The sequence below is a fragment of the Protomyctophum bolini genome, assembly GCF_963924005.1.
Source record: "Protomyctophum bolini genome assembly, chromosome: 22".
Classification (NCBI taxonomy): Eukaryota; Metazoa; Chordata; class Actinopteri; order Myctophiformes; family Myctophidae; genus Protomyctophum; species Protomyctophum bolini.
The window spans coordinates 24,009,676-24,034,301 of NC_137883.1; the positions used below are offsets into that span (position 1 = coordinate 24,009,676).

General features: G+C 43.4%; 1 protein-coding gene across 2 annotated transcripts in view; it reads left to right on the forward strand.

Moving 5' to 3' along the window:
• The window catches only part of olfm1b (olfactomedin 1b), a 47,760-nt gene extending 25,762 nt beyond the window's left edge, over window positions 1–21,998 (forward strand). For both annotated transcript variants that reach the window (XM_080755461.1, XM_080755460.1), the window contains exons 3-6: window positions 1,099–1,254; window positions 4,536–4,755; window positions 17,945–18,051; window positions 19,456–21,998. In XM_080755461.1, coding sequence (XP_080611587.1) covers window positions 1,099–1,254; window positions 4,536–4,755; window positions 17,945–18,051; window positions 19,456–20,130 — 1,158 coding nt within the window. In that variant the 3' untranslated portion in view covers window positions 20,131–21,998. The remainder of the gene's footprint in view (window positions 1–1,098; window positions 1,255–4,535; window positions 4,756–17,944; window positions 18,052–19,455) is intronic.
• The last annotated feature ends 2,628 nt before the right edge of the window (window positions 21,999–24,626 follow it).

Consider the following 24,626-nt stretch of genomic DNA (forward strand, 5'->3'; position numbering starts at 1 on the left):
AGTGGGCCCCGGAATAATTAGCTAAACACTAAGAGCTTAATCGTAATCTTTCCTTGATAGCATTGAAAAATCACACCCGTGTGAACTGAGTGGTGCAACTCCCCCCCCCCCCCCCCCTCTCTCTCTCATTAGCAGGCAACAGTGCAGCACTATCCCTCTCTCTGTTTCTGGCACAACAGCGCCCCTACTGGTACTCATAGTCATATACTGGTGCTCATTAACCAACACAGGTGAACACGGTATAGGTGAACACGGACATTGCTGTTCCTTGGAGTGGTTGCACCACTCAAAAATGTGTTTTCCTATAGTGATACCAATAAGAACTTACATTCTTACAGTATACTACATTAGTTCCATTGATCCAAATCAGGACACAATCAATTGGTTGATAGATACTTACAATAAACATCTCTGACAGTGACACAGCCCACCTACTGTATCTGACTACTAAATTATACAAAAAATAATTGGGTCATTCAATTATGTTCATGAAACGTTATATTAAAAAATGTGGTTCAAGATTATTCAATGAATCAAAAAAGTAGGTAATAGCTGCCGCACTACAAGCCCTAGATCATCTAAATAAATCTAGAATTATTATTTTTGTTTGTTAAGGGATAATCTCAAAACAAGCTAGAGTAGATGAGCTGGCTTGTTGCCCTGTCGTCACACAAGCAGCCAGGAAACACAACACCGATCAACTGATCGCTCCTTGAGAAAAAAGGAGACCTGCCAAGTTTACACCACAAAATATCTGGCTTCACGATAGAGCTTTCAGAAATTTCTCAACGGTCTTTCACAGCATGCATGCTTACGATGTGTGTTTAGGGCTCTTGACCAGCAGTTGGCTCTGTGTCAGATTGAGTTTTCTGCACGGATGAGTAAGTCGCTCACAACACTTCTTGCAGCCAATGCTTCATAATGTAAACAACAATGCCAGCCGGGAAGCCAAGCCAAAAGAACAAAATGCTGCCATGCAGCCTTTTGTTCTCACATTTGATGCTCAGTTAAGTTTAATTTAATTATAAGCCGTGTTGAGTCTGGTGCACCCAGTCCAATGAGTCCATTCAATGTGTCGGTTCCCCCCGGCCCGTACAGGTGCAGAACATGACCCAGTCCATCCAGGTGCTGGACCAGCGGACCCAGAGGGACCTGCAGTACGTGGAGAAGATGGAGGTCCAGCTCCGCGGCCTGGAGACCAAGTTCAGGCAGGTGGAGGAGAACCACAAGGCCAACATGGCCAAGCAATACAAGGTACGAGAGAGAGAAAGCCATGCATGATCCGTCTGAGCTCCATTCATTCCACCGTGCTGCGTAGCTTAGGGCTGGGCCATATTATGGATAAAACCCACTATGACAATATGTTTGACCTCGATTTTGATATTGTGATGTAATACCACATTGTGAATCAGAATTGGCTTTATTGTCACATCAACGTTTTACAGGTGTTAAACCGTGGGTGAAATTTGTTTTTGTGCACGCTCCATTTTTGTTATTTCCAGAAAGTGAGAGAAAGGAAAAAAGAGGAGGGTGGGCGGGGAGCAAGGACTATAATATCATTTCAAAAACATCTATAAGCTTATATAACGCATTGCCTTGAAGATGTTTGACACGTATTAAGAATAAATCAGGAAAATACAACACTTACAACACCCACTTTTTAAATATAAACAGCACGTGGTACAATAAGATGTTACCGTTTGACCACCAGGATTAATTAATCTATTTATTGCGCATTGCCAAGGTTTTTCCCCTTTCAACCCTTATTTTGAAGAGACAAAATTAATATCCGTAACCGGATGTTACGATGACGTAATGTGGTGTCTTGACCGGTTGTTGATCTCTCGCTCGGTGCAGAAAAAACCTGACCGTGAGTATCACAGCGCCTGCTGTCGGCCGTTGAAAAACCTTGTTTTCACCAGAAACGATTTGCAGAGACAGGCCATTGAAAGCAGCACAATAGAGTGCAAGTGGATGTGTGCGCATCTTCAAAATGTCCACTGTCACACTTTACATTGGGATGCTAACGGGAGAGAGCTATCGATGCGATCCGATCAAAAGTTTCAAAACATGGATTAAAGAATATAAAGCCTAAAAAACGTAGGCTACGCTGTTGGCGGGCTGCCAGACTAAAGTTAATCTGTTGGCGGGCTGCCAGACTAAAGTGAATCTGTTGGCGGACTGCCAGACTAAAGTTAATCTACGCTTTATACGCTTCTGGCGGGCTCCGTGTTAAAGCTAAAAGGATAACAGAAAAAGTCCTGGGGACTTGTTTCCATTGTCATCCTTTATATTCAATTCATCAATAGAATACAATATAATATTACATATGTACATACCACAATATTACGGTGCACAAAATCACAGACAATGTCTCATATCACGATATCGATATATTGCCCAGCCCTACTCTAGGTGTATCATAGCCATATGCACAGCCCCACCGTGTGTGTGTGTGTGTGTGTGTGTGTGTGTGTGTGTGTGTGTGTGTGTGTGTGTGTGTGTGCATGTACGCCTGCTGCATGTACACTTAAACCAAACTCACATGCCAAGTAACCTGTAGTTTATTCAAGGCAGGAGAGTCTTAACTTTAAAGAATCATTATCCCCTTTTGTATTTCTGTACCAGTTCTCCAATTAACCTCCACTATACTATGGGAAGTGAAACTGGTGATGCTGGACAAGCATGCATTATTTTTCATCAACTTAATAATAATATTACCTAGTAGCCTAAGTAATGCTAAAACCACCATACCACAATATTGCTTCAGAAGATTAGCACATCCTTCCTTACATGTCATTTGGTTGAACAATTAAGCCCATGTGAGTGAGTGAGTGAGTGAGTGAGTGAGTGAGTGAGTGAATGAATGAATTAATTAATGAATGAATGAACACAATGAACACTTAAATAAATTGTTACTTTCAACATATGTAATTTTACAAAGCCCTCAATTATAGTTTGACTAAACATTGGACAGCAATAGACCGCTCACCCTGTAGCTGCGCACATCAACAGCAATCTCAGCTCCATTCATTGTCATCCTTTGTGCATGCTATTGCCTGCATATTAAACTCATATGCCTGAACTATATACTTTGTAATCTATAGGGGTCTTCAACAGGGGACTCAGAGATACTGCAGGGGGGCCGCCAAATCTTTGTGTGATAGGGATAGGGTTACCTTTTTTTAATTACATTAACCACTCCCTATTCTGGGGGGGAACAATAGCCGAAAATAGCCAATCTACAAGCTTTTGGTCGTCGGCAAAGAGGTTAGGCGAACATACAAAGAGCAGACCAAGTAACAAGCCGAAGGTCAGGTTTACAAAGTATTGAGGGTTAAGTGGTTAACTGTCTGAAAACACACATTAACATTAATCCAATACGTAGTGGGCGTCCCTGCTTCATCTCTCTCTCTCTCTCAGTTAAGAATGAAAAATGTTGAAGACCGCTGATCGATACTATACAACAAGCTCACAACACTTTCTATGACATGCATGCCTACAATTTCATGTATTCAATTGTATGTGTAATATGTGTGTACATGCGTGTGTATGTGCGTCTGTGCGTGCGTGCGTGTGTCTGCGTGCGTCTCTGTTAGACAGGTTAGTGAGATAGCCCCTGTCCAACAGTGTGTCGTATCTTCTTGCTTGCAGGGCTAACTTTAAGACATGTAAAGAGAGAGCCACAGGGAAGAAGAGGCCCCCTGACCCGGGGCCACAGTACTGATGAGAGCATTTTGGGTGTCATACACTTTATTTACCTTTAGCACCATTACTTAAGAATAAGAAACCCCGCCCCCTTTTTCCCCCCAAACCAACCAACCACTGATCTCTTCCTGCATGTTACTGCTGTCAAAGTTTTCCATCTAAAAGCTTTTTTCAAAACGTAAATAGATTTAATTCTTTATTATTATTATTATTATTACTATTATTATGATTATTATTGACTAATTGTTGTAATTCTTTTTTATTTTACGTTTGCTTTTGTCTATGCATATTTGGTTACTAAACAATCTACGTTAAAAAGAAAATACAGACGTAGTAAAAAAGAAAAAAAAGAATTGGAGACACTTTGTTGTGTGTGACATGTACAAGCATGTAACCCTTATAATAAGATGTTGCATTTTAAACGATGATGACCAATAAAGAAGCTTTCCCAATTCTTGTCGGTGTGCCGAGTGGCTTGCTTTAAAAATGGCCGGTCAACACCTTGACGAACGGAGCCAGCCTGCTCTCTCTTCTCGCCCCAGCAGCGAGTGGAGAATGTTTACCCAGGGGTTTGTTTGCGCCGACACACATGCACTGTCCACACACACAGAACACACACACGCGCGCACACACAAACACACACACACACACACACAGACTGACAGGGGTCTTCATGTACAGTAAGAGTGAGGATAGAGCAGTGTAGTCAGGGCCAGACAGGTGTTTATTTTATTTTTTATTATTATTTTTTGTTTCTGGACAGGGAGGGGGGGTCTCTCTCTTTGTCGCGCTTGACACTGAACCGAGCCTTATTCTAATCCTTTCAGGCCATAAAGGCGAAAATGGAGGAGCTTAGACCGTTGATACCAGTGTTGGAGGAGTACAAGGCCGATGCCAAATTGGTATTGCAGTTTAAGGAGGAGGTCCAGAACTTGACGTCAGTTCTGGGTGAACTTCAGGAGGAGATGGGGGCCTATGACTACGAGGAGCTGCACAACAGAGTGAATAATCTTGAAGACAGACTCCGAGCGTGCATGCAAAAATTAGGTAGGCACAGAAAGTTTTGCCGGCACACACTTTGAAAACACAAACGCACGCACAAAGATGTACACTCCCCACACATTCACATGAATGGAGGATAAGTCAGAACAGAAGTAGACCCTCAGGTATTTTCACTAGGCCACACCGTGAAACATTTAAGGAACATTAGATGTGAGTGACTGCTTCACTAAAGCAGTGGTTCTCAACCTTGAGAGGCTGTGACCCTCCAAAATAATCATATTTGAACTGGGGACCCCCCAAAAATAATCATATTTGAACTGGGACCCCCCAAAATAATCATATTTGAACTGGGGACCTCCCACTCTGACTAGCTCTGGTCCGTAGTGTTAGAAGGAGTTCTGATGCTATTGATCAGAGCTAACTCTGACAAGCACTAAACTAAACCAGCATTTGAAATCGTACTAAGAGTTGAGGCATTACATTTGGTTTGACTCGGTTTCACACATAAATGTCTATAGGCGTTGTGAAGATCGTCTATTTAAAAAATATATATCCTCTTTCTAATACCATTTGATAATTTGGCCAATGTTTGACCAGTTTTTATAGTAGGCTATAGTTTGTTGATTACTTTGTAAAGTTGTGATGCAGTAATGGTCCTTTTATTTTATTTATATATATATATATATATATATATATATATATATATATATATATATATATATGGCCTTAAAGTCCTTAAAGAAGTCTTAAGTCATAAAAACCACCCAAACATCTCCCCAGGCCGATCCACAGGTTGAGAACCACTGTAGGCTACTAGAGCACAAGACTATACTAGACTAGAATCTAGACTCTGGGACACAGTATACTTTAGTGAACTATACTCCATTGCATGATGGTGTCCCACGCCATATACTGTATATAGCCTGATCTACAAGCTCACAACAAGTCACGATGAAATGGGTTGTGAGCTTGTAGGTCGGCTATAGGCTATAGAGAAAAAAAAGACAGTGATAGTAGGGGTTTGGGTTGCCATGACGTAACACCAAATATTCAATAGTTGGTCCGTTGATTAGAAAATAGAAATCATCCAACATTTGAATATGCACCCTAATGATTTAAAAATATTATTTGGACTGGATCCGCAGATTCGGTACCTCAAATAGTAAAATCTAAAAGAATTTGACCTTAAAAAAGAAGAAGAGTTTTAACTAAATCTAAATCTGCTTTGCTTGTGTTCATTATGTGATATAACCAACGTTGAGACCCGCTTCACTGTGCAGTAAGTCAAAAGCACAATAGTTGACTGGTCAAACTTCTCTCTCTGGTCAAGTTCGAATCATCTATTGGAAATATTTGGAGTTACATCATGGCATGCTAACTACACTACCCAAACCTCTAGCAAAGTGTCACTGTACTTTATGCCTATACTTAATTAACAGCTGTTCTGTTGGCAAATCCATTGACATGCATTTCATGAAATGCATCGAGGGGAGAACGCCTGTTAGCCTGTCATTGCACATCTCTTTCACACATCATTATTCTGTGAAAGCTTGTGAATCCAAATTTACACGTTGAAGTGATTTCCTGTAATGGAACAGAAGGAGTGGTGATTACAGTATGTGGTGGCATCACCACCATGTCTGACACACGGACACGCATGCACACATGCACGCACACAGTCAGATATATGCGTAGGTGCATGTGTGATGGATTCTCAGGTCCGTTTTTAGCCTCTGTCAGATAATCCTCACACCTCAGCCCAATGGTGTTATGCCTGAGCTATACTTAGTAGCGATGTGGTGTCGCGCAGTGAAAATAACTGATCTACAAGCTCAAGCGGGCGTCAAGCTGAGGTACATTGTGAGCTTATAGATTTATAGATAGCTATTTTTTGGTGCACGACAACCGGAACACTGTCACAGCTAATGCGCCACCTTCACACTAAGCAGTGACAAAGCGACAAGGCTTCAAGCCCTTTGAAGACGCTTGTCGATTGACGAGTTACAAAAGCGGGGGGGGAAAGTTTTTTAGAAGAAAACAAAAGTTGAGCTGGCTTCAACTTGTTTCAGGGCTCCAATGACACGGCAAAGCGTCAATCATAACATAATAATAATAATAATCATAACCTTCTAGAGATTGTGGGTAAAACGAATAGTTGCCCACTTGCTGCTCTCAGACATGCACGGAGACACCCTTTAACCCATTTTGGGCGGGAACCCCTTTTGGTGTTTTAAACATTGTTATAATTTAGCTATTGAAAAATAGCAGATCTACAAGCTCATAGCGCGCCACCGAGTGGAGTGCTACGAGCTTGTAGGTCTGCTATTTTTTGAAAAATCGTTAAAATGTGCTTGAAATCTTTCAGAAAATTGTCATGATTTAGAAAACTTATTTTTTTAAATTTCGACGGCAGGTCTGAATGGGTAATGACGTGTGAGCAACACTTCAACGGCGACTCTGTGACTAGTGTAGCGGACGACGCTTGGTCGTTTTGTAGCTATGGTCTCTTCCAGCGTGAGGAACGCAGCATAAGGACTCAGTCTTCACACATGCACACACAACCCCTTTCACAGTGACTAAGATCAATAACAAGGCATGAGTATTTTATCACTGTTGCAAATTGTTCCCCGATGTACCGGAGGCAAGCGTAAAGAAAGACAGTGGAAAAGGGTTTGGTTACAATTATTCTCCCCTGTACCAATTATCCCTTTCTGACCTGAGATCAGATTCTAAAAATGTCTTCTGCATCCTGACAGTTTTCATTCTGACCTGAGATCAGATTAAAAAAATGTCTTCTATGTCAGTTGCTCTTCGATTTTTCAAAAATAGCAGACCTACAAGCTCGTAGTGTGCCACTCGGTATTTTTAAATAGCTAAAGCATAACGTAATGCTAACACCAAAATGGGTTCCCGCCCAAAATTGGGTTATTCTCCCTTGTACCAATTATTCTCCCCTGTACCAATTATTCTCCCCGGTACCACGGCGTCTCGCCAGTCTTTTGAACCAGAGAACGTCACACACCACACAGGCGAGCACGTGCGTACCCATGAGAGTGTGTCTATTGCGTATCGATCAAAAACAACCATTCACACCTCTTACCAAAGAGAGTTTATAAAAGCTGTCTAGCGTCAACAGCGTGAATTGACATAGGAATGACCCTGGCTATAGAAAGATGCTTGGGTGACTTGCTAAGTATTGTAGTGGTATAGGCATAGGCATACTGTCAGATGTTCTGAAGCAGTCCAAAGTGGAACATTATTTTGGATAATACAACAGTGGCTGATGAAGTCATGAACTAAATTACAGAGTTGGTGTCTCCAAGGTAAAAACTAGCCATTTGAAATGTATTGAAGTACTGAGCTGATGCCTGTTAGTAACACTGCTTGCATAGGTTATGAGGAATGGGAATGCATGCCCTTCTGATCATATATACCCATTGTACCCGAGTAGCTAGTGCAGTTACCCATTATCATTTATTATCACCCATTATACTTGAAGGACAATCTATGACAATGACATCATCTTGATCACATCAGGGATTTCCACATATTGGCATACAGTAAAAGCGAACAGCAAAACAGACACAGAGATTTGGAGATTTTCAGATATCTCTGGACAACCACCGATCCGAGCTGACTACCCACTCAGTATATCACTCCATCTGGCCTTTTGAAGTCGATCGTCGATCTTAATGGTTCTCGAGATTTGTTGGGGAGATAGCCAGATCGATCCGTCCAATATCAGATTGACCCCTAAATACAATATTGTCTCTAGTGTCGGCTGGAAACCTCATTATGTCCGAAGCTGTTACTTTTCAGGATTCAAAATTCAAAAACTGCAAAAGTAACTTTTACTACTTTTGTGTGACACTGTATGGTCAAGCAAGTTGATTTATGAAAAAAAAGGAGTGTGGAAATAAGAGGTTTCTGCCCGAACAGAACCTGGTATATTCTCCATACTGGTCCACTTGTGACTGGACTTTGAACACAAATCCTTGTTCGTTCGTCCGTGCCTTGCCTTCAATCATAGATCAATGCACACGCCATCCCTTCAATCATAGATCAATGCACACGCCATCCCTTCAATCATAGATCAATGCACACGCCATCCCTCTTATCTGGACGCGCTCCTCTGAGGATAAGCGAGAGCCGAGAAGCTGCAGGGAGTCCATCCAGAGTGGGTGAGATCAGATGGCACAAAGCAGAGGTCACCCACTGTGAGAGGCCGGCAGCCGTTGCCTTTCATCCTCACACCGTTCTGTAGATGCTGCATAAAACTCCCCCCATTCTCACTGGTGTACAAACATGCCCTGGCATAGTAACTCCTGTCATTGAAACGGCCCCCTGGCTGGCATAGTAACTCCTGTCATTGAAACGGCCCCCTGGCTGGCATAGTAACTCCTGTCATTGAAACGGCCCCCTGGCTGGCATAGTAACTCCTGTCATTGAAACGTACAAACATGCCCTGGCTGGCATAGTAACTCCTGTCATTGAAACGTACAAACATGCCCTGGCTGGCATAGTAACTCCTGTCATTGAAACGGCCCCTTGTGAAAGTGACAGCGACGACCAGGTCTTCATTGACGGGGCGATAGGATAAAAGAATGCATCAAAGTGTTTTCCAAAGTGGCCCGGCTAGTGAAACAGAGTGCGGACTAGTGGCCCGGCTAGTGAAACAGAGTGCGGACTAGTGGCCCGGCTAGTGAAACAGAGTGCGGACTAGTGGCCCGGCTAGTGAAACAGAGTGCGGACTAGTGGCCCGGCTAGTGAAACAGAGTGCGGACTAGTGGCCCGGCTAGTGAAACAGAGTGCGGACTAGTGGCCCGGCTAGTGAAACAGAGTGCGGACTAGTGGCCCGGCTAGTGAAACAGAGTGCGGACTAGTGCAGTGGTTCTCAAAGTGAGGTCCAGGGGGTCCCCAGCAAAAGTACTTAATATAGCATCACAATAAAAACCACTTCATTAGAGTAGATTTGCCTATTCAAAAACAGCAAATCCACAAGCTCACAGCACGCCATTTTGTGCCGTGCTGCAAGCTCGTGCTGCAAGCTTGTACATCTGCTATTTTAGAATTTTTTTTTTTTAAACATTTTCAGATGGGGTCCAACGCCAAATATACCGTACTCGTACTGTATATCGATTTGGGGGTCATTGGCATGGAAAACAGTTTGAGAACCACTGCACTAGACTAGACACTAGAACAATGAATAATACATTCTGTGTGCAGGTGAAGGAACAGATAAGAGGAAGGTACGTAAACAAAGTGGTCCAAATGGTTTACACAGCACAGCACTCCCTACCCCACTGACAACCAATCACAAGCCCAGTTTGGAAATGGTCTCTTATGAATACAATATTAGACCACAGGCGCAGCATTGCTCCGCCCCCTCTATGTTCCTATATAACCCCAGCATGCTAAATGCCCAAAACGTGGTAGGTGTTCTTAGATGGCCAATAGGGACAAGCTGTAATTGCTTGAGCCCCACCCACACTGTGTTCCTATTGGCTTTAAACAGCCATAACTCCAGCTCCCAGCATTCTAAACACCCTAAACTTGGTGGGTGCTCATAGACAGTGACCATTGCTCTTATCAGCGCAACATAGGACTAGTTTTGAAGGCTGCATAGCTGCCTGAAAATCCAGCATTTTAAAATCAGCTTAAAGGATAATTCCATACTAAAAGGCTTTCTTACCTTTCTTTGTAGTTGTTAGTTTGTTACGTCCCCACCAAAGAGGTCCAGGTGTTATTTTGTGCAAAAGCTCCTTATTGGCTATTTCCCCTACCATAAGCCCTCAATGAATTGCATTGAATGGGAATTGAATGGGGCTATGGGGTGTTGTGCTAATTTCCATCGCTCAAAATTATATATTTTTTGTATATATCCTCTCTTCATAATGTAAATAATATCCCAAGCGGCACACTTTACTACTTATTTCGATGGAAATAAGCAAATTAGCACAACACCCCATAGCCCCATTCAATTCCCATTCAATTCAATGCAATTCATTGAGGGCTTATGGTAGGGGAAATAGCCAAAAAGGAGTCTTTGCACAAAAAAACACCTGGACCTCTTTGGTGGGGACGTAACAACTACAAAGAAAGGTAAGAAAGCCTTCTAGTATGGAATTCTCCTTTAAGGGAGGACCTCTAGATGGTTATATAATCAAATACAAATATCAAACATATCAGACACTTCCACAAGGAAATTCATATATATTTAACATAGCCTATAGTATATCCCCATAATAATGAATGACCGGAAGGGGGATGTCAAAAGCAGAGGCATGGATCCCCCCACAATCTTTTGAAAATAGCCGATCTGCAGGCTCATTGCGGCACGTTGTGAGCTTGTATGATGTACGCCCTCAATTTTCAATTAGACAAGGGCTTAATTGGTTAATAGTGTATGTTTTGTTGTAATAATCTCAAATCTACAATGTAACTTGTAATTGTAGTGGAGTAAAAAGAAAAGAAAAAAGCACAACATTTGGAGTTGTCGTGTGGAGTAGAAGCATAAAGAAGTGCTGGAAAATGGACAGAAAAGTGAAGTAAAGTAAAAGTCTGCAGAGAGATGCAGACACATCTAGCGGTCCGGTACACTAAACTACTGACGGATGGGACAGCAGGGACACGAGTCACACCACATGCCCACCGCCGCCACACACTGTCACATGGCCAATGACACGCTTCTCGCTGCCAAGCACTATTTTAAAACTCCTGCCGCATCGTCCACCCAACAGACAGCACGGTTTTGATCCGTATATATATATAAAAAACACACACACACACAGGGTAGGCTGGGGGTGTACATTTTTCTTCTTAACCACCTAAAACAACAGGCACTGAGCAGTGTGAGCACAGCCTTCAGACAACTTCAGCCTCTGCTCTACAATACAAAGCAGAGACGTGCCTCCTCAGGACTCAGGAGACTTGGCTCAGATCTGAAACCATTTGATTTGGAGTTAGGAACCCGTTGCGACCGCATGCCCTTGCTGACACCGACCCCAGGCGGGGTCCGAACCCACAACCTTCTGCATGAAAGGCATATGCTCTAACTAACCACTACACTATAGGGCGGAATACAAAGTACTACCCAGAATACAAAGTACTATATACGATATGAATAATCATCTCATTGTCCCTCAATTTATATCATATCGTACACATAACGAGCAGCAAATGTCTAAACAGTGTATTTTTATTATTATTATTAACATAATTGGCCCTGCATGGCAGGCCGTGGGGCTTAATTAAAGGGACACTTCACCCTTTTTGCAAAAAACATACAGTAAATGTTAATGATGTTTAGAAGATTTAGAACACTTTCCTGGGGGTATTTGTGTGTGTAATGTGGTTTTAGATATTTTAGATCTTAGCAGTGAGCCCGTGTCTCTGATGTCATGGACGCACGATTATGAATCCTACCAACGTTCATGGATAGACCCAGGGCCGGTTGGGCACTAGGTGGCGCTGCAAGCGAGATCCGTATATTAGAGGACATCTGGCACGGTTTTGGCACGGTTCTAACCATTCTAGAGGATTTAATACATTTTATTACTTACATTTTTTTGTTGAGTGGCATGGTTTTGGCAGAGTTATAAATCTAACCGCTCTATACCCATCTATCCTCGTGGAGGATTTAATACATTTTATTTTTAACTTAACATTTTTTGTTGAGTGATGCTTGGAGTTGAGACGCCTTATGCTTGCACTTTGCAGGCAGTCTGCAGAATTAAAAAGTAGAAGCCACGCTGGATCGCCGGACGCACTTTAATTTAATTAATTCCACCCTGAAAACACTTTGTGTAAAGATTCCTGGACGTCTGGTCCTATACCGTCCTGCCAACCAAGTAAAAGTATAGACCTCTTCTCCTCTGCTTCACCACACAGCCGTGGCGGCATCATCATCCCCTCATTATTATTATTAGTCCTTTTCCATCTGCAAACAACTCGAACAAAGTGTGTCCATCTTTGTCTGAGAGTATAGTTCAAACGTCTTCAAATGTCCACACTAATCCTTGTGTGCCTAACTTATAACTTCTTAGTCAGTGCAACCTGCATTGAGTCATACACGAAGCTTGTCTTTTCATTCATCTATTAAGTAAGCCACACTAGTCCGTCCTCTCACCAGCCGGTCTCATAAACATAACATTAAAATACATGACATTGTGTGTCTCTACATAATTATGTTACCTGTTACCTTCCTGTTACCTGTTTCTGGTCATGTGACCCAAGCAACCAATACATGATAGTTATCACAGGCATTTTTGGGGGTTGCCAGTTTGGTGTGTGACAATATCCCCCACTTCAAGCAAATTAAGTTTGACTTTATTCCATTTATTTTTATTTTATTTTATTATTCCAGGCGGCTGCTTGCCGTTTGGGCCGCCCCTGGATAGACCCGCCTTACCATGTGTCTGATTGGCATAGTTTTACTGAGGTATAGGGTTAGGTTAGGTTTAGGCATAGTTTTACTGCTGTTAGGTTTAGGGTTAGTGTTAGGTTTAGGCATAGTTTTACTACGGTTAGGTTGAGGCATAGTTGCAAAAACAAGAACTGTCAATCACAGCGACTTCTGGCCAATCACAGCGGGGCTTTCCTAGAACTGCGATGGGATCCATAATGACCTGTCATGGACACTGGGCTCACTTACTTCCTCGACTATAATTCCCATAATGATTTGGGGGAGGCATACTATGATCCGACGGAGCATTGGTTCGAAGGAGCATTGGTCCGAGGTGCGCTGGGGGTCGGGAGAGGGTTGGGGTTAGGTTTAGGTGTGCTGCCCCGGGGGAGGTTAGGGTTAGGGTGAGGGTTGGGGTTAGGTTTAGGTGTGCTGCCCCGGGGGAGGTTAGGGTTAGGGTGAGGGTTGGGCTTAGGTTTAGGTGTCTGCCCCGGAGGAGGTTAGGGTTAGGGTGAGGGTTTGAGGTAGGTTGTTGTTCGGACCAATGCTCCGTCAGACCAAACACATGAACCTATGATTTGGTGCATTGCTCCTTCTTGTGGATAGGGGAGGGCTGTAGTAGCCTAGGAAGTAAGTGAGCCCTGCAGTGTCCATCAGAGACACTGGTTCTCACTGCTAAAATCTAAAATATGTAAAACCACATATTCAACACAAAGACCCCCAGGAAAGTGTTCTGAATCTTCTAAACATCATTAACATATATTATATTTGTTAATGATGTGCCTGGCTACTTTTGAATTTGAATCGTGTTAAAGTCACAGTTTTGGACATACAAGGTTTCCACCCGACAGACGATATCCCATAAACATGAATGAACAGAGATGGGGATATCAAAAGCAGATGTACAGACAGACAGACAGACAGACAGACAGACAGACAGACAGCAAAACCAACCATGTACATATGCTGAAAATAAAGGCTTCTACTCTTCATTCACAGTGGGACGTGGCTGCCATGGTGAAACAGATGTGGGGCGCATCCACTTTAAATATTTATATAAATATAAAATAATATTTTTTTCATGTACAGACTGTCGTTGAACTTTGGAACATTATGAATAATAATCACATTTCGTATATGACCAATAACTTTATACTTAAAGAAGAAGAAAAAAAACCCATTAGTAGTGGAAATAGACGATCTCCAGCTCCTTCAAATAGTTCGGAAAATGTCTTAAATACATGAACATTTTTCAACATGGAAATTATTATGACGATTACGTAATAGTTGTGATAGGCCAACAGACTGGTTTTGGTTTAGGGTGGAAGCATTAGACAAATTGTCTCAAGAGACTACAGTATGTAGTATACTGTACATTAGGCCAGCAGGGAAGGGCTGATGGTGAGTTTCATTCATTACATTTCAACCGGAGTATACATTAGACCATTTGCCATGCATTCTGGACTCGACCCAGCCATATTCAGGCCAATAGGGGATTAGAGTAGACCACCAACCCAACCCATGGGGGGGGGGGGGTCTCGTCTAAAGATAGAGCGCGTGATTAAGAGGGCAGGAAAAAATAAATAAATCAATGGCCATGTGGATTACTACTAGTGTGTAATCCCACCGAGGGTTACGTAAGGGTCTCTCAACCCCCCACTAGAGATATAGCCAAAATATATACACGTGACGGGATGTTTGTCTCTCTGCCGCAGCCGAGGTGTGATATGCACGTGCGCACACACGCACACACACACACACACACACACACACACACAAACACATGGAACATATGATGCACATGGGAGTTTACATGCATAGTGCACACATGCTGTCAGGGCCGGCCGGTATACAGTATATAGGCCACATAGGCAATGGCCTAGGGGGGGCAGATTGCCTAGGGAGGCAGTTAGAAGAGGGGGTACAAACGTAGCCTCGGTACCATGGCTTTTTCGTTTGAGGAGCTGGACTTATTGATTAAGATATAGCCTAATAATGTTTGGATCTATATGGTATGGACATCATTGCTGGTTCGTTTTATGTCCCGTTTCTGTTAAAACGAAAAGTGTGCGAGTCGAGTCGGGAAGGGCTGTACGCGTCGCTCACACAGTGTATTTCTCATCAATGAACGCCGACCCGTTTATTATCACTCTTATTACAAGGCTACTTAATGAATACATTAATAAATTGACCCACAAGTAACAACAATACAACGAGGTATTTCCTTGGTGTAAAGATAATTTGTCATCAGCGAGCCAGGAGCAGATTTTTTCAACCTGCAGTTTGTCCGAGACCAGCAGTGCTGAGTCATCTGCGAACAGTAACAAGTTGCAGTCACAAGCTCGTACACTCTTATTTGTGGCAAGATACTTTTTAACCTGTTCATAGACAATTTTTCCATGACTTTCGAGATGGAGCTTAGAATATAAATAGGGCGGTAGTTGCCGGGGTCTAATTTACTCCCTTTCTTGTGTAGGGGGGTTACTTTGGCCAGTTTGAAATCTTGGGGGGTCTGTCCCTGTTTGATGGAGAGGTTTTGTGGGTGATGATTGGAGCTATAGAGATGGCTGGACGGAATATTGTCTTGGCCAGTGGCCTTGTGGGGTTGGAGGGCACTCAGTTTATTAAGTACCTTCTCAGTTGTTACCATTGCCATTTTAAAATTATCTTTACAAACAGGTTTTTGTAGAAGGCATTGATGTGTGATTGATGTAAAGAAGGCAATCTGCCGCCCTAGGCCAACTATGTGGCCTATATATATACACAAGGACCCCGGTGGTTCCCCAGACCCCACTTTGACTACCAGTGAAATAAATAAGCTACAGCTGCCCTCCCCCCACCCACCCCCGTTATTTGGCGAAGAATAAACAGGCTTTAGTGCGAGAATAGAGGACGAAAAACAAAACAAAGAGAACAAAATATTTTGGTGACGATAAATCAAGGGTGTAATGGATCTGGATACGTTAACTGTGGACATGATTGAAAATGGTGGCCATTATCAGATCCCTCTGTGTGAATGAGCACGCCCGAAAACTAATTACTTTCTCTGGATGATGTACATACACTAATCAGGGGCCATCTAATTGATCTTTGCCCAAACAGTGAACAATGGAGACAGTGGCTCGCATCCAGATGAATGGCAGCGCTTGGAGCAGTCGGTACAAAGTGTTGTTGCACAGTGAAAAATCTAACAAGAGCGATGTTATTGTCTGTGTGCTTTTTAATAAATGTGTCTCACCAGCTCTCAGCCATGGGAGATAACGAGATTAGTTTTGTCAAATTCACATTAACACCTCCAATTAACAGTAATTAAGACTATTCCAGCTTAGACTGAGCACAGAGGAGCAGTTTATCTCTCTCTCTCTCTCCCTCTCACATGCACACTAAGATTAGAAAGCATGCTAAGGTGTCAAACAGGTCAATTACCCATGTTGTCTTGTGGATTGTGGTTAACCTTAACCTCACAAATACGATGCCTAACCCTAACCTTAACCCTAACCTCACAGAATAATGAATGAATGAATAGTTTATTTCGATCTTTCTCCTTTTTCAGAGAGACATTACAAATTAAGCGGGTGAAATTATTTTCCGTTCAAGCACCAAAACTTTGCAGTCATAAAATACAGTCACAAGAATCAAGAGGAGAACAAAAGAAAAACAGAGTCGGATAACAGCGCATGTCAAAACGTACACACAGAGAGTACCGGTCATCGCAGTCTCTTGCAGAGGATGGTGAAGGACCCTAGGGTAGAGACACCCCTTAGTAGCAGATATAGAATCACTGTCTCTTCTGCAAGCCAGCATTGTTGGGCTGCACAACGTACTTTTAATATATTACTGTAATAGTATTATTTACCCACTAGTAGTGTAAGGCAATACTTGAACAAAAACAGAACTATTTTATTACATATTGTACGTATTACATATTACTCAGGATTTGTTGGCTGCCTTCTGAAAACATTTTGTTTAAAAGGTCAAGAGAGATTGCTGCTTTATTGTATAGCCTTTTTAGCTGATTGGTGACTCTTTCAAAAATAAATTATTCAGTTCTAAAAGGAGCTTAACAGGTTGTGTTGTTGTACACAATCTGTTGTACACAATCTGGGTTAATAACAAGTAATAACAAACTACAAAATGCTTTAATGTACCGGTAAGTTCATTAATACACATACTGTAGTTATAGTCAGACTTCATTGTACAACGAAGTTGCATGGCGAAAAATAAATCTAGTAGCTCACAGTTCGGCGTCATGTGACATGTTACGAGCTTGTAGATGTGTAATTTCCGGCACACGACACACACTGGTTGTACAACAAAGTAAATCAGGCTTAAAAAGGAAATGTGTTTGATCGAGTTCAAGAAAGAGAGAGAGAGAGAGAGAGAGAGAGAGAGAGAGAGAGAGAGAGAGAGAGAGAGAGAGAGAGAGAGAGTCAGCGGCAGTGAGAGGAATGCGCCGGTGAAACGTTACGTTAGTCCATTATTTATTTTATCCCCTTTATTCTGACCTTGTTTATGGTGAGAAGCCTACTTGTTGTATTTCACACAACAAGTAGGCTTAATAGGCCTAATAGGCTTAATAAATCCCATTTTGGCGAACCGAAAGAGCTCTAGCACTGTGCACTAAACACTCAAACACCAACTTTATACACTTATACATGTGACAGCCTACCGTGACGTCAGCCTTGCAATCCCTATTCTGGTATTATCGTGTTTGTTTCTGTATATTCTGGTATTATCGTGTTTGTTTCTGTATATTCTGGTATTATCGTGTTTGTTTCTGTATATTCTGGTATTATCGTGTTTGTTTCTGTATCTCTCTTTTCCTTACAGCATGTGGCAAACTTACGGGTATAAGTGAACCCATCACCATCAAGACCTCTGGATCTCGATTTGGTTCCTGGATGACGGACCCCCTGGCCCCCGAGGGAGATACGAGGGTGAGTAGTACCCCCATGATTCACCTCTGCATGCCGTCTGATTTTGTTTAGAAGGTCCAAGCATCTGCTGCCTCGGCGAATGACCCTGCTTTCATTACTGAACACATTAAAATGCTAATGCACAATAATAAATCTGTATGGCCAGCCTTGGCCCAGTGAGTAATACAAGGAAGGCTGCCACCAGCAGAGAGGGCTTTGGACGTTAAACACCCGGAACATGACCGCATTTATATGGTCAACGCATGTTGTACACGCCTCACATTCCTTAGGTCTAGGCAATCAAATCTATTAAACTTCCAATTGGTATCATACTTTTTCTTTCTTTTTTTACTAAAGAGCTGGAGAGAGACCCTTGTCACGGAATAAGGCTTGAATAGCGATTACTATAAGACTAAAGAACTATTTCTTGTGTGTGTGTTTTTACATGGCTCTCATGGTGGAAACAGCAGTAAATCATCGGGGCGCAGCAGGTGCTCTGAGGCTTTGATTAGGCATCGGTCTGTCATAGAGCGGAGCGGCCATTATCCAGAAATAACAGACGGCTGAATTTGGCGATTGACCAATCAGAATCAAGCATTCAACAAAGCCGTGCAATAATCACCTTTAATCAACCCATCCTCTGTGACGCGGTCGGTCCATATGAAGTGAGATGGAGGAAATAGCTGAACCTGCAACAGTTTGGCTGCTGGCAGTGAGATGTCAGCCCCATCACTGCAGGGTGCCAGAAGGGGGTGGAGTGGGGGGGCATTAGGTTGGTGTTTCGAGGGAAGCTCAGCCAGCTAGGCCTTTTATCTGGAATGATGGGCATTGCCCCTGTGGGGCGAGACCCATCCCACCCTGCAGGCTGTCATCCTGTGGCGCTCTGCAGTCATAAACAGCCCAGATCTCAGTTTGAGGCTGCTCCTCCCGGAGATGCCAGCTCTGACTTAATTAGGTAACTTGTTGACAGCCTGATTTGATTTAGATTGCAGGGTTACGGGTGATCTGCATACATAATTTAGATTTTCGGAAAGGTATGCTGAGGACAGATTTTTATACTCTGCGGTATACTGTAGCTATATATGTTGCTGTTTTTACAGTTAAACTGTGGTTCTCAAACATGTTGTTCGTGTCAAATTGCTGTTGTATTTGAAAAGATTCCGACCCCCATAAAACTTTATGTTAAAATTTACATTTTATTTACATTTCGTCAAATAGATTGTCCCACAAAACGTTGTGAGCTTGTAAATACAATATTTTCGAACAGCCGAAATGTACGGATTGGGGACCCACGGAACCCCACAAGGACCACTGTGGGTCCCTGGACCGCATTTTTGAGTATCACTGCAGCGAAAACACCCTGCTTGATTCTCTCTCTCTCTCTCTCTCTCTCTCTCTCTCCCTCCTTGTTCCTCGTTCCTCCAGGTGTGGTACATGGACGGTTACCACAACAACCGCTTCGTGCGCGAGTACAAGTCCATGCAGGACTTCATGGCGACGGACAACTTCACGTCGCACCGTCTGCCCCACCCGTGGTCCGGCACGGGCCAGGTGGTCTACAACGGCTCCATCTACTTCAACAAGTTCCAGAGCCACGTCATCATCAAGTTCGACTTCCGCACCTCCTCCATCAGCAAGTCGCGGCAGCTCGACTACGCCGGCTACAACAACGCCTACCACTACGCGTGGGGCGGCCACTCCGACATCGACCTGATGGCGGACGAGGGCGGCCTGTGGGCCGTGTACGCCACCAACCAGAATGCCGGCAACATCGTCATCAGCAAGCTGAACCCCGGCTCGCTGCAGATCGTCAAGAGCTGGACCACCAACCACCCGAAGAGGAGCGCCGGCGAGTCCTTCATGATCTGCGGGACGCTCTACGTCACCAACGGCTACTCCGGCGGCACCAAGGTCTACTACGCCTACTCCACCAACTCCTCCACCTACGAGTACATCGACATCGCCTTCCAGAACAAGTACTCGCACATCTCCATGCTGGACTACAACCCGCGCGACCGCGCCCTCTACGCCTGGAACAACGGCCACCAGGTGCTCTACAATGTCACGCTGTTCCACGTCATCCGCTCCGAGGAACTGTAACCCTGCACGGGGCCGAGCGGAGGAGTAGACGCGAATACACTGTACGCACATATCGTTTGTGTGTAGAGAGCTCCCTATATACGAAAAATATAACTGGAATAAAACAAAAAAATACTTTGTAACCAAGACCATCCTATTTACTATATCATATGACTTCTTACGGAGAGACTGCATTCAAAATGAATGCAAAGTGGACTGAATGTGCATAGAGTTTACTTTATATCAATGATTTAATGTTTATTTAAGAAAAATAAAGCTTACGTTGTTTGCGGTATAGAAGATGATTGTAATACAAATAGGTAGGCCGTATTGGACATAAGAAAGATAGATGCCAAAAAAAGAAACATCACGCCTTTTTTATATTGGGGAAAAAAAGAAAAAAAAAACTAGAAGAGTGTTCCTGTGGATCTGGGTCTCTGGGCAAGTAATCCTTCCACCTCACCTTTCTTTTGACCACGGGGGGGGGGGGGTCCTGTACTACTGGACAAAGACTGTGTTAGTGATGATGAACTGTTTGCCAATGCGAACCCCCTCTCCCCTCCCCCAGGCCCCCCATGGGACAAACATGAGGTGAGGGGTAGTGGGAGCTCCGGACCCCCTCTCCCCTTCCCCAAGGCCCCCATGGGACAGACATGAGGTGAGGGGTAGTGGGAGCTCCGGACCCCCTCTCCCCTCCCCCAAGGCCCCCATGGGGCAGACATGATGTGAGGGGTGGTGGGAGCTCCGGATCCCCTCTCCCCTCCCTCAAGGCCCCCCAAGGGACAGACATGAGGTGAGGGCTGGTGGGAGCTCCAGCCAGACATCCTGAGAACCTATATGACGGGGCAGTCTGTCTCACCTATCCTTTTTATCAGTACAGTAGCAAAAAATCAAATATCTACAGTATGAAGAGAAGAACAATAACAAGAATGTCCACAAAAGAAAAGAAAAAAAGACCTGAAGGCACTTGACTGTTGGCAAGCACTCTTGTTTGAGATGATTTATCCCGTGTTTGTGACTTTGTGTGAAAACAGGCTTTCGTTGCATGAGTGTTCCTTTTTTTATCACTCTGGTCTGCTCTTCTGAATGTCTTTTTTGCTGTATGACGCCGTAACTATTTAAAATAAAAGAATATATCGAAGAGAGGCGGGGTGGACGCGGACAGAACTGAATACCATGTGGGATTATAGAAGATTTGCAACAATATTTGCTTTTTTCACTCGTTTGCATTCGGTTTTAGTTTGTTGAGTTGTTTTTCATTCAGATTTTTTACGTTTTATTTTTTAATGTTCTTGTATCACTGTAACTGTTGGCACTGGCTTTGCTTCTTTGTATTCGTTTACTTGGACCGCGTGGGAGGACTTTTATCTAGTTCATATCTCTCTGAAGAACAAAAAAAATAATAATATAGAATGTATTAAGCAATGTATTCCAGAAACCTATTCCTCTACTCAAACCATCTGCCTGTAGTTGAGAGCGTTCCTTTAGGGCACTGTTTCCCAAACTCTGGGTCGGGAACACATTTTTATGGGTCCTTTTATTATTTTATTCCCTACATTTTGTTTTTAATTATTATTTCAAAACATTTAAAAAAAAAACATTTTTGAATGAATTTAAAAACAAAATTCAATGATTTTTTTTCAGTAATTTCATGAAAAAAATCAAACAAAAATCTATTAAATTCCAGAAATTAGAAAACAAAAATGTTATAAGAAGTACTGAAAATAGCCGATCTACAAGCACATAAAACCCGAAGCGACGCATTGTGAGCTTGTAGATCTGCTATACTTTGAACTTTGGGTGCCAGGCAAAATATATTTTGGGGGTCTTGAGTTAAAGAGTTTGGGGAACACTGCTTTTTAGAGGATGATGCTTTTTCATGTCATGTACACCCCCCCCCCCTTCCCCAACCTACTGCTAGTGAAGGATAATGCTGTGTCAATGTACAACCCCCCCCCCTCCCCCTCCCCAACCTACTGCTAGTGAAGGATAATGCTGTGTCAATGTACACCTCCCCCCCTCCCCCTCCCCAACCTACTGCTAGTGAAGGATAATGCTGTGTCAATGTACACCCCCCCCTCCCCCTCCCCAACCTACCGCTAGTGAAGGTCGGATAATGCTGTTTCAATGTACACCCCCCCCCCCCCCCCCCCTCCGCAGAGGACAATGGCACTTCACTCTTTCGCGCTTTGCTGGAAATGTGTTGTATCTGAGATGAGATAGTTAATGATTCGTGTCAATAAACATGCAGATAAACCTGATTCAGAGGTTATTGTAATGTTGTTATAATCAACCTTCCATAGCCCCGTCCCCCAGTGGTTCGGGTCCGTGGGGGTCCACCAGGGGTTCCAAACAGACAGGTCTGTAACTGAAGTGGGTTCCATTTGTACACTCAGATTTAAATGCAACACTGATGACTTTGCGAGTACAGGCTTTAGTTTCCGACATACTATTGGTCCGACCGACACCCGGCCTATACCCAAGACCCTAACCTAACCTTAACCGCAAGCATGTCGGACCAACGCATTGTCGGGAGCGACGGGTGATTTCAGCATGTCGGACCTTTGGTATGTCGGATAAACATCTGCATCCCGGCTTTGCAGTGTATAGACACAAACTCTAAATCCATAGGTCACTGTGTGACCTTGACTTAATAAAGGGCTGAGAATCAGTACCCGACATCACTGTCTGTTACTACTAGAGGTTCTGCTGCTCCCTCACACCTGCTCTACGTGCACTGCAGATCGCACCGTGGACTCCTTATATGGTTATAGCCGAGTCATGGTGCCATGAGGTGACATACTGTAGGATGACATCATTGTTATCAGAGGGCAGAGGCTTGCAGAGCCATAGAGTAAAGGTGCGTTCAGACTTGGATGGTTAGAGCGGCGCGGTTACATACAAAGTCAATTGTAAAGACGAGAATTGCACAAACGGGCTCATTTTGGGCGGGAACCCCTTTTGGTGTTAGCATGATGTTATGCTTTAGCTATTGAAAAATAGCAGATCTACAAGCTCATAGCGCGCCACCGAGTGACGCGCTACGAGCTTGTAGGTCTGCAAAAAAAATAAAAATGGAAGAACGACTGGCATAGAAACATAGCTTTTTCAGAATACTGTCAGGATGTAGAAGACATTTTTAGAATCTGATCTCAGGTAAAAATGGGTTATGACAGAGTTACGACAACTCCGTTCACTTCATGGGGCCAGGCTCTTCTACATAGACTTCTATTGGTTTGTCCCTTTGGAAAGGGACGACCGGAAGTTTACGGAATGCATTAGAGTCTATGGGATCACGCGAGTACATGAACCACGTGACCAGGCTGTTTTCTGCCCCCTCAATGTCGTAACTCTGTCTTACTCTATGGCTCTGGAGGCTACCATGTAACGTGACATCATAAGTATAGGCCTACTTGATGTCAGCGGATGTAATAATACTCGGGATGGTTCTCACGACTGGGTGGACACGCATACACACTCACTGTTTGTGGAATTTATAGATGTAAGAAAATAATTAATAATTAACAACTTTAAACAATATCTATAAAACACTGGCAGTTTTCAGACTGCTGCCTGCATCAGTAGACACTAATTCTGTGTTGTCAGACTAATACCATGCATTATTTATTCACTAATAAAGGCAAGTTTCACAATAGTGAATATGAGTTTGAATTGTATAGCTTTATCTCTTCATATTTCTATTTTTATGTTTCTATTTTTCATCATGCCCTGCATCGCTGTACAGTACAAGAGTACAGAACAAAGCCGATCTACAAGCTCACGGCTGTGAGTTTATTAAATGTTTTTGTTATTTTTAAAAGAAAAGAAAAAACACTGAAAGTGTGTGTGTGTGTGTGTGTGTGTGTTTTAGGGCTGACCTCGATTAGTCGATTAGTCGACTAATCAATCAGAATGAGTCTTAGTCGACTACCAATCTACCAATTAGTCAATGTTCTTTTTTCTTCTTTTTTTTCATGATTCGACTTAGAGATTGGCCCAATTTGTTATACTAATTAACAAATATTCGGGCGAAACCAAGCAAGTACAGTAGCACAATCGGCCTAGCACAATCGGCCTAGCACAATCTGTCTATCGCACTTCGGTCTCGCACAATCGGTCTCGCACAATCGGTCTATCGCACTTCGGTCTCGCACAATCGGTCTATCGCACTTCGGTCTCGCACAATCGGTCTATCGCACTTCGGTATCGCACAATCGGTCTATTGCACTTCGGTCTCACACAATCGTTCTCTCGCACTACTGTCTCGCACAATCGGTTTCTCACACATCGGTCTCGCACAATCGGTCTCTCGCACTTCGGTCTCACACAATCGGTCTATCGCACTTCGGTCTCGGTCTCTCGCACTTCGGTCTCGCACAATCGGTCTCTCGCACTTCGGTCTCGCACAATCGGTCTATCGCACTTCGGTATCGGTCTATCGCACTTCGGTCTCACACAATCGGTCTATCGCACTTCGGTCTCGGTCTCTCGCACTTCGGTCTCGCACAATCGGTCTC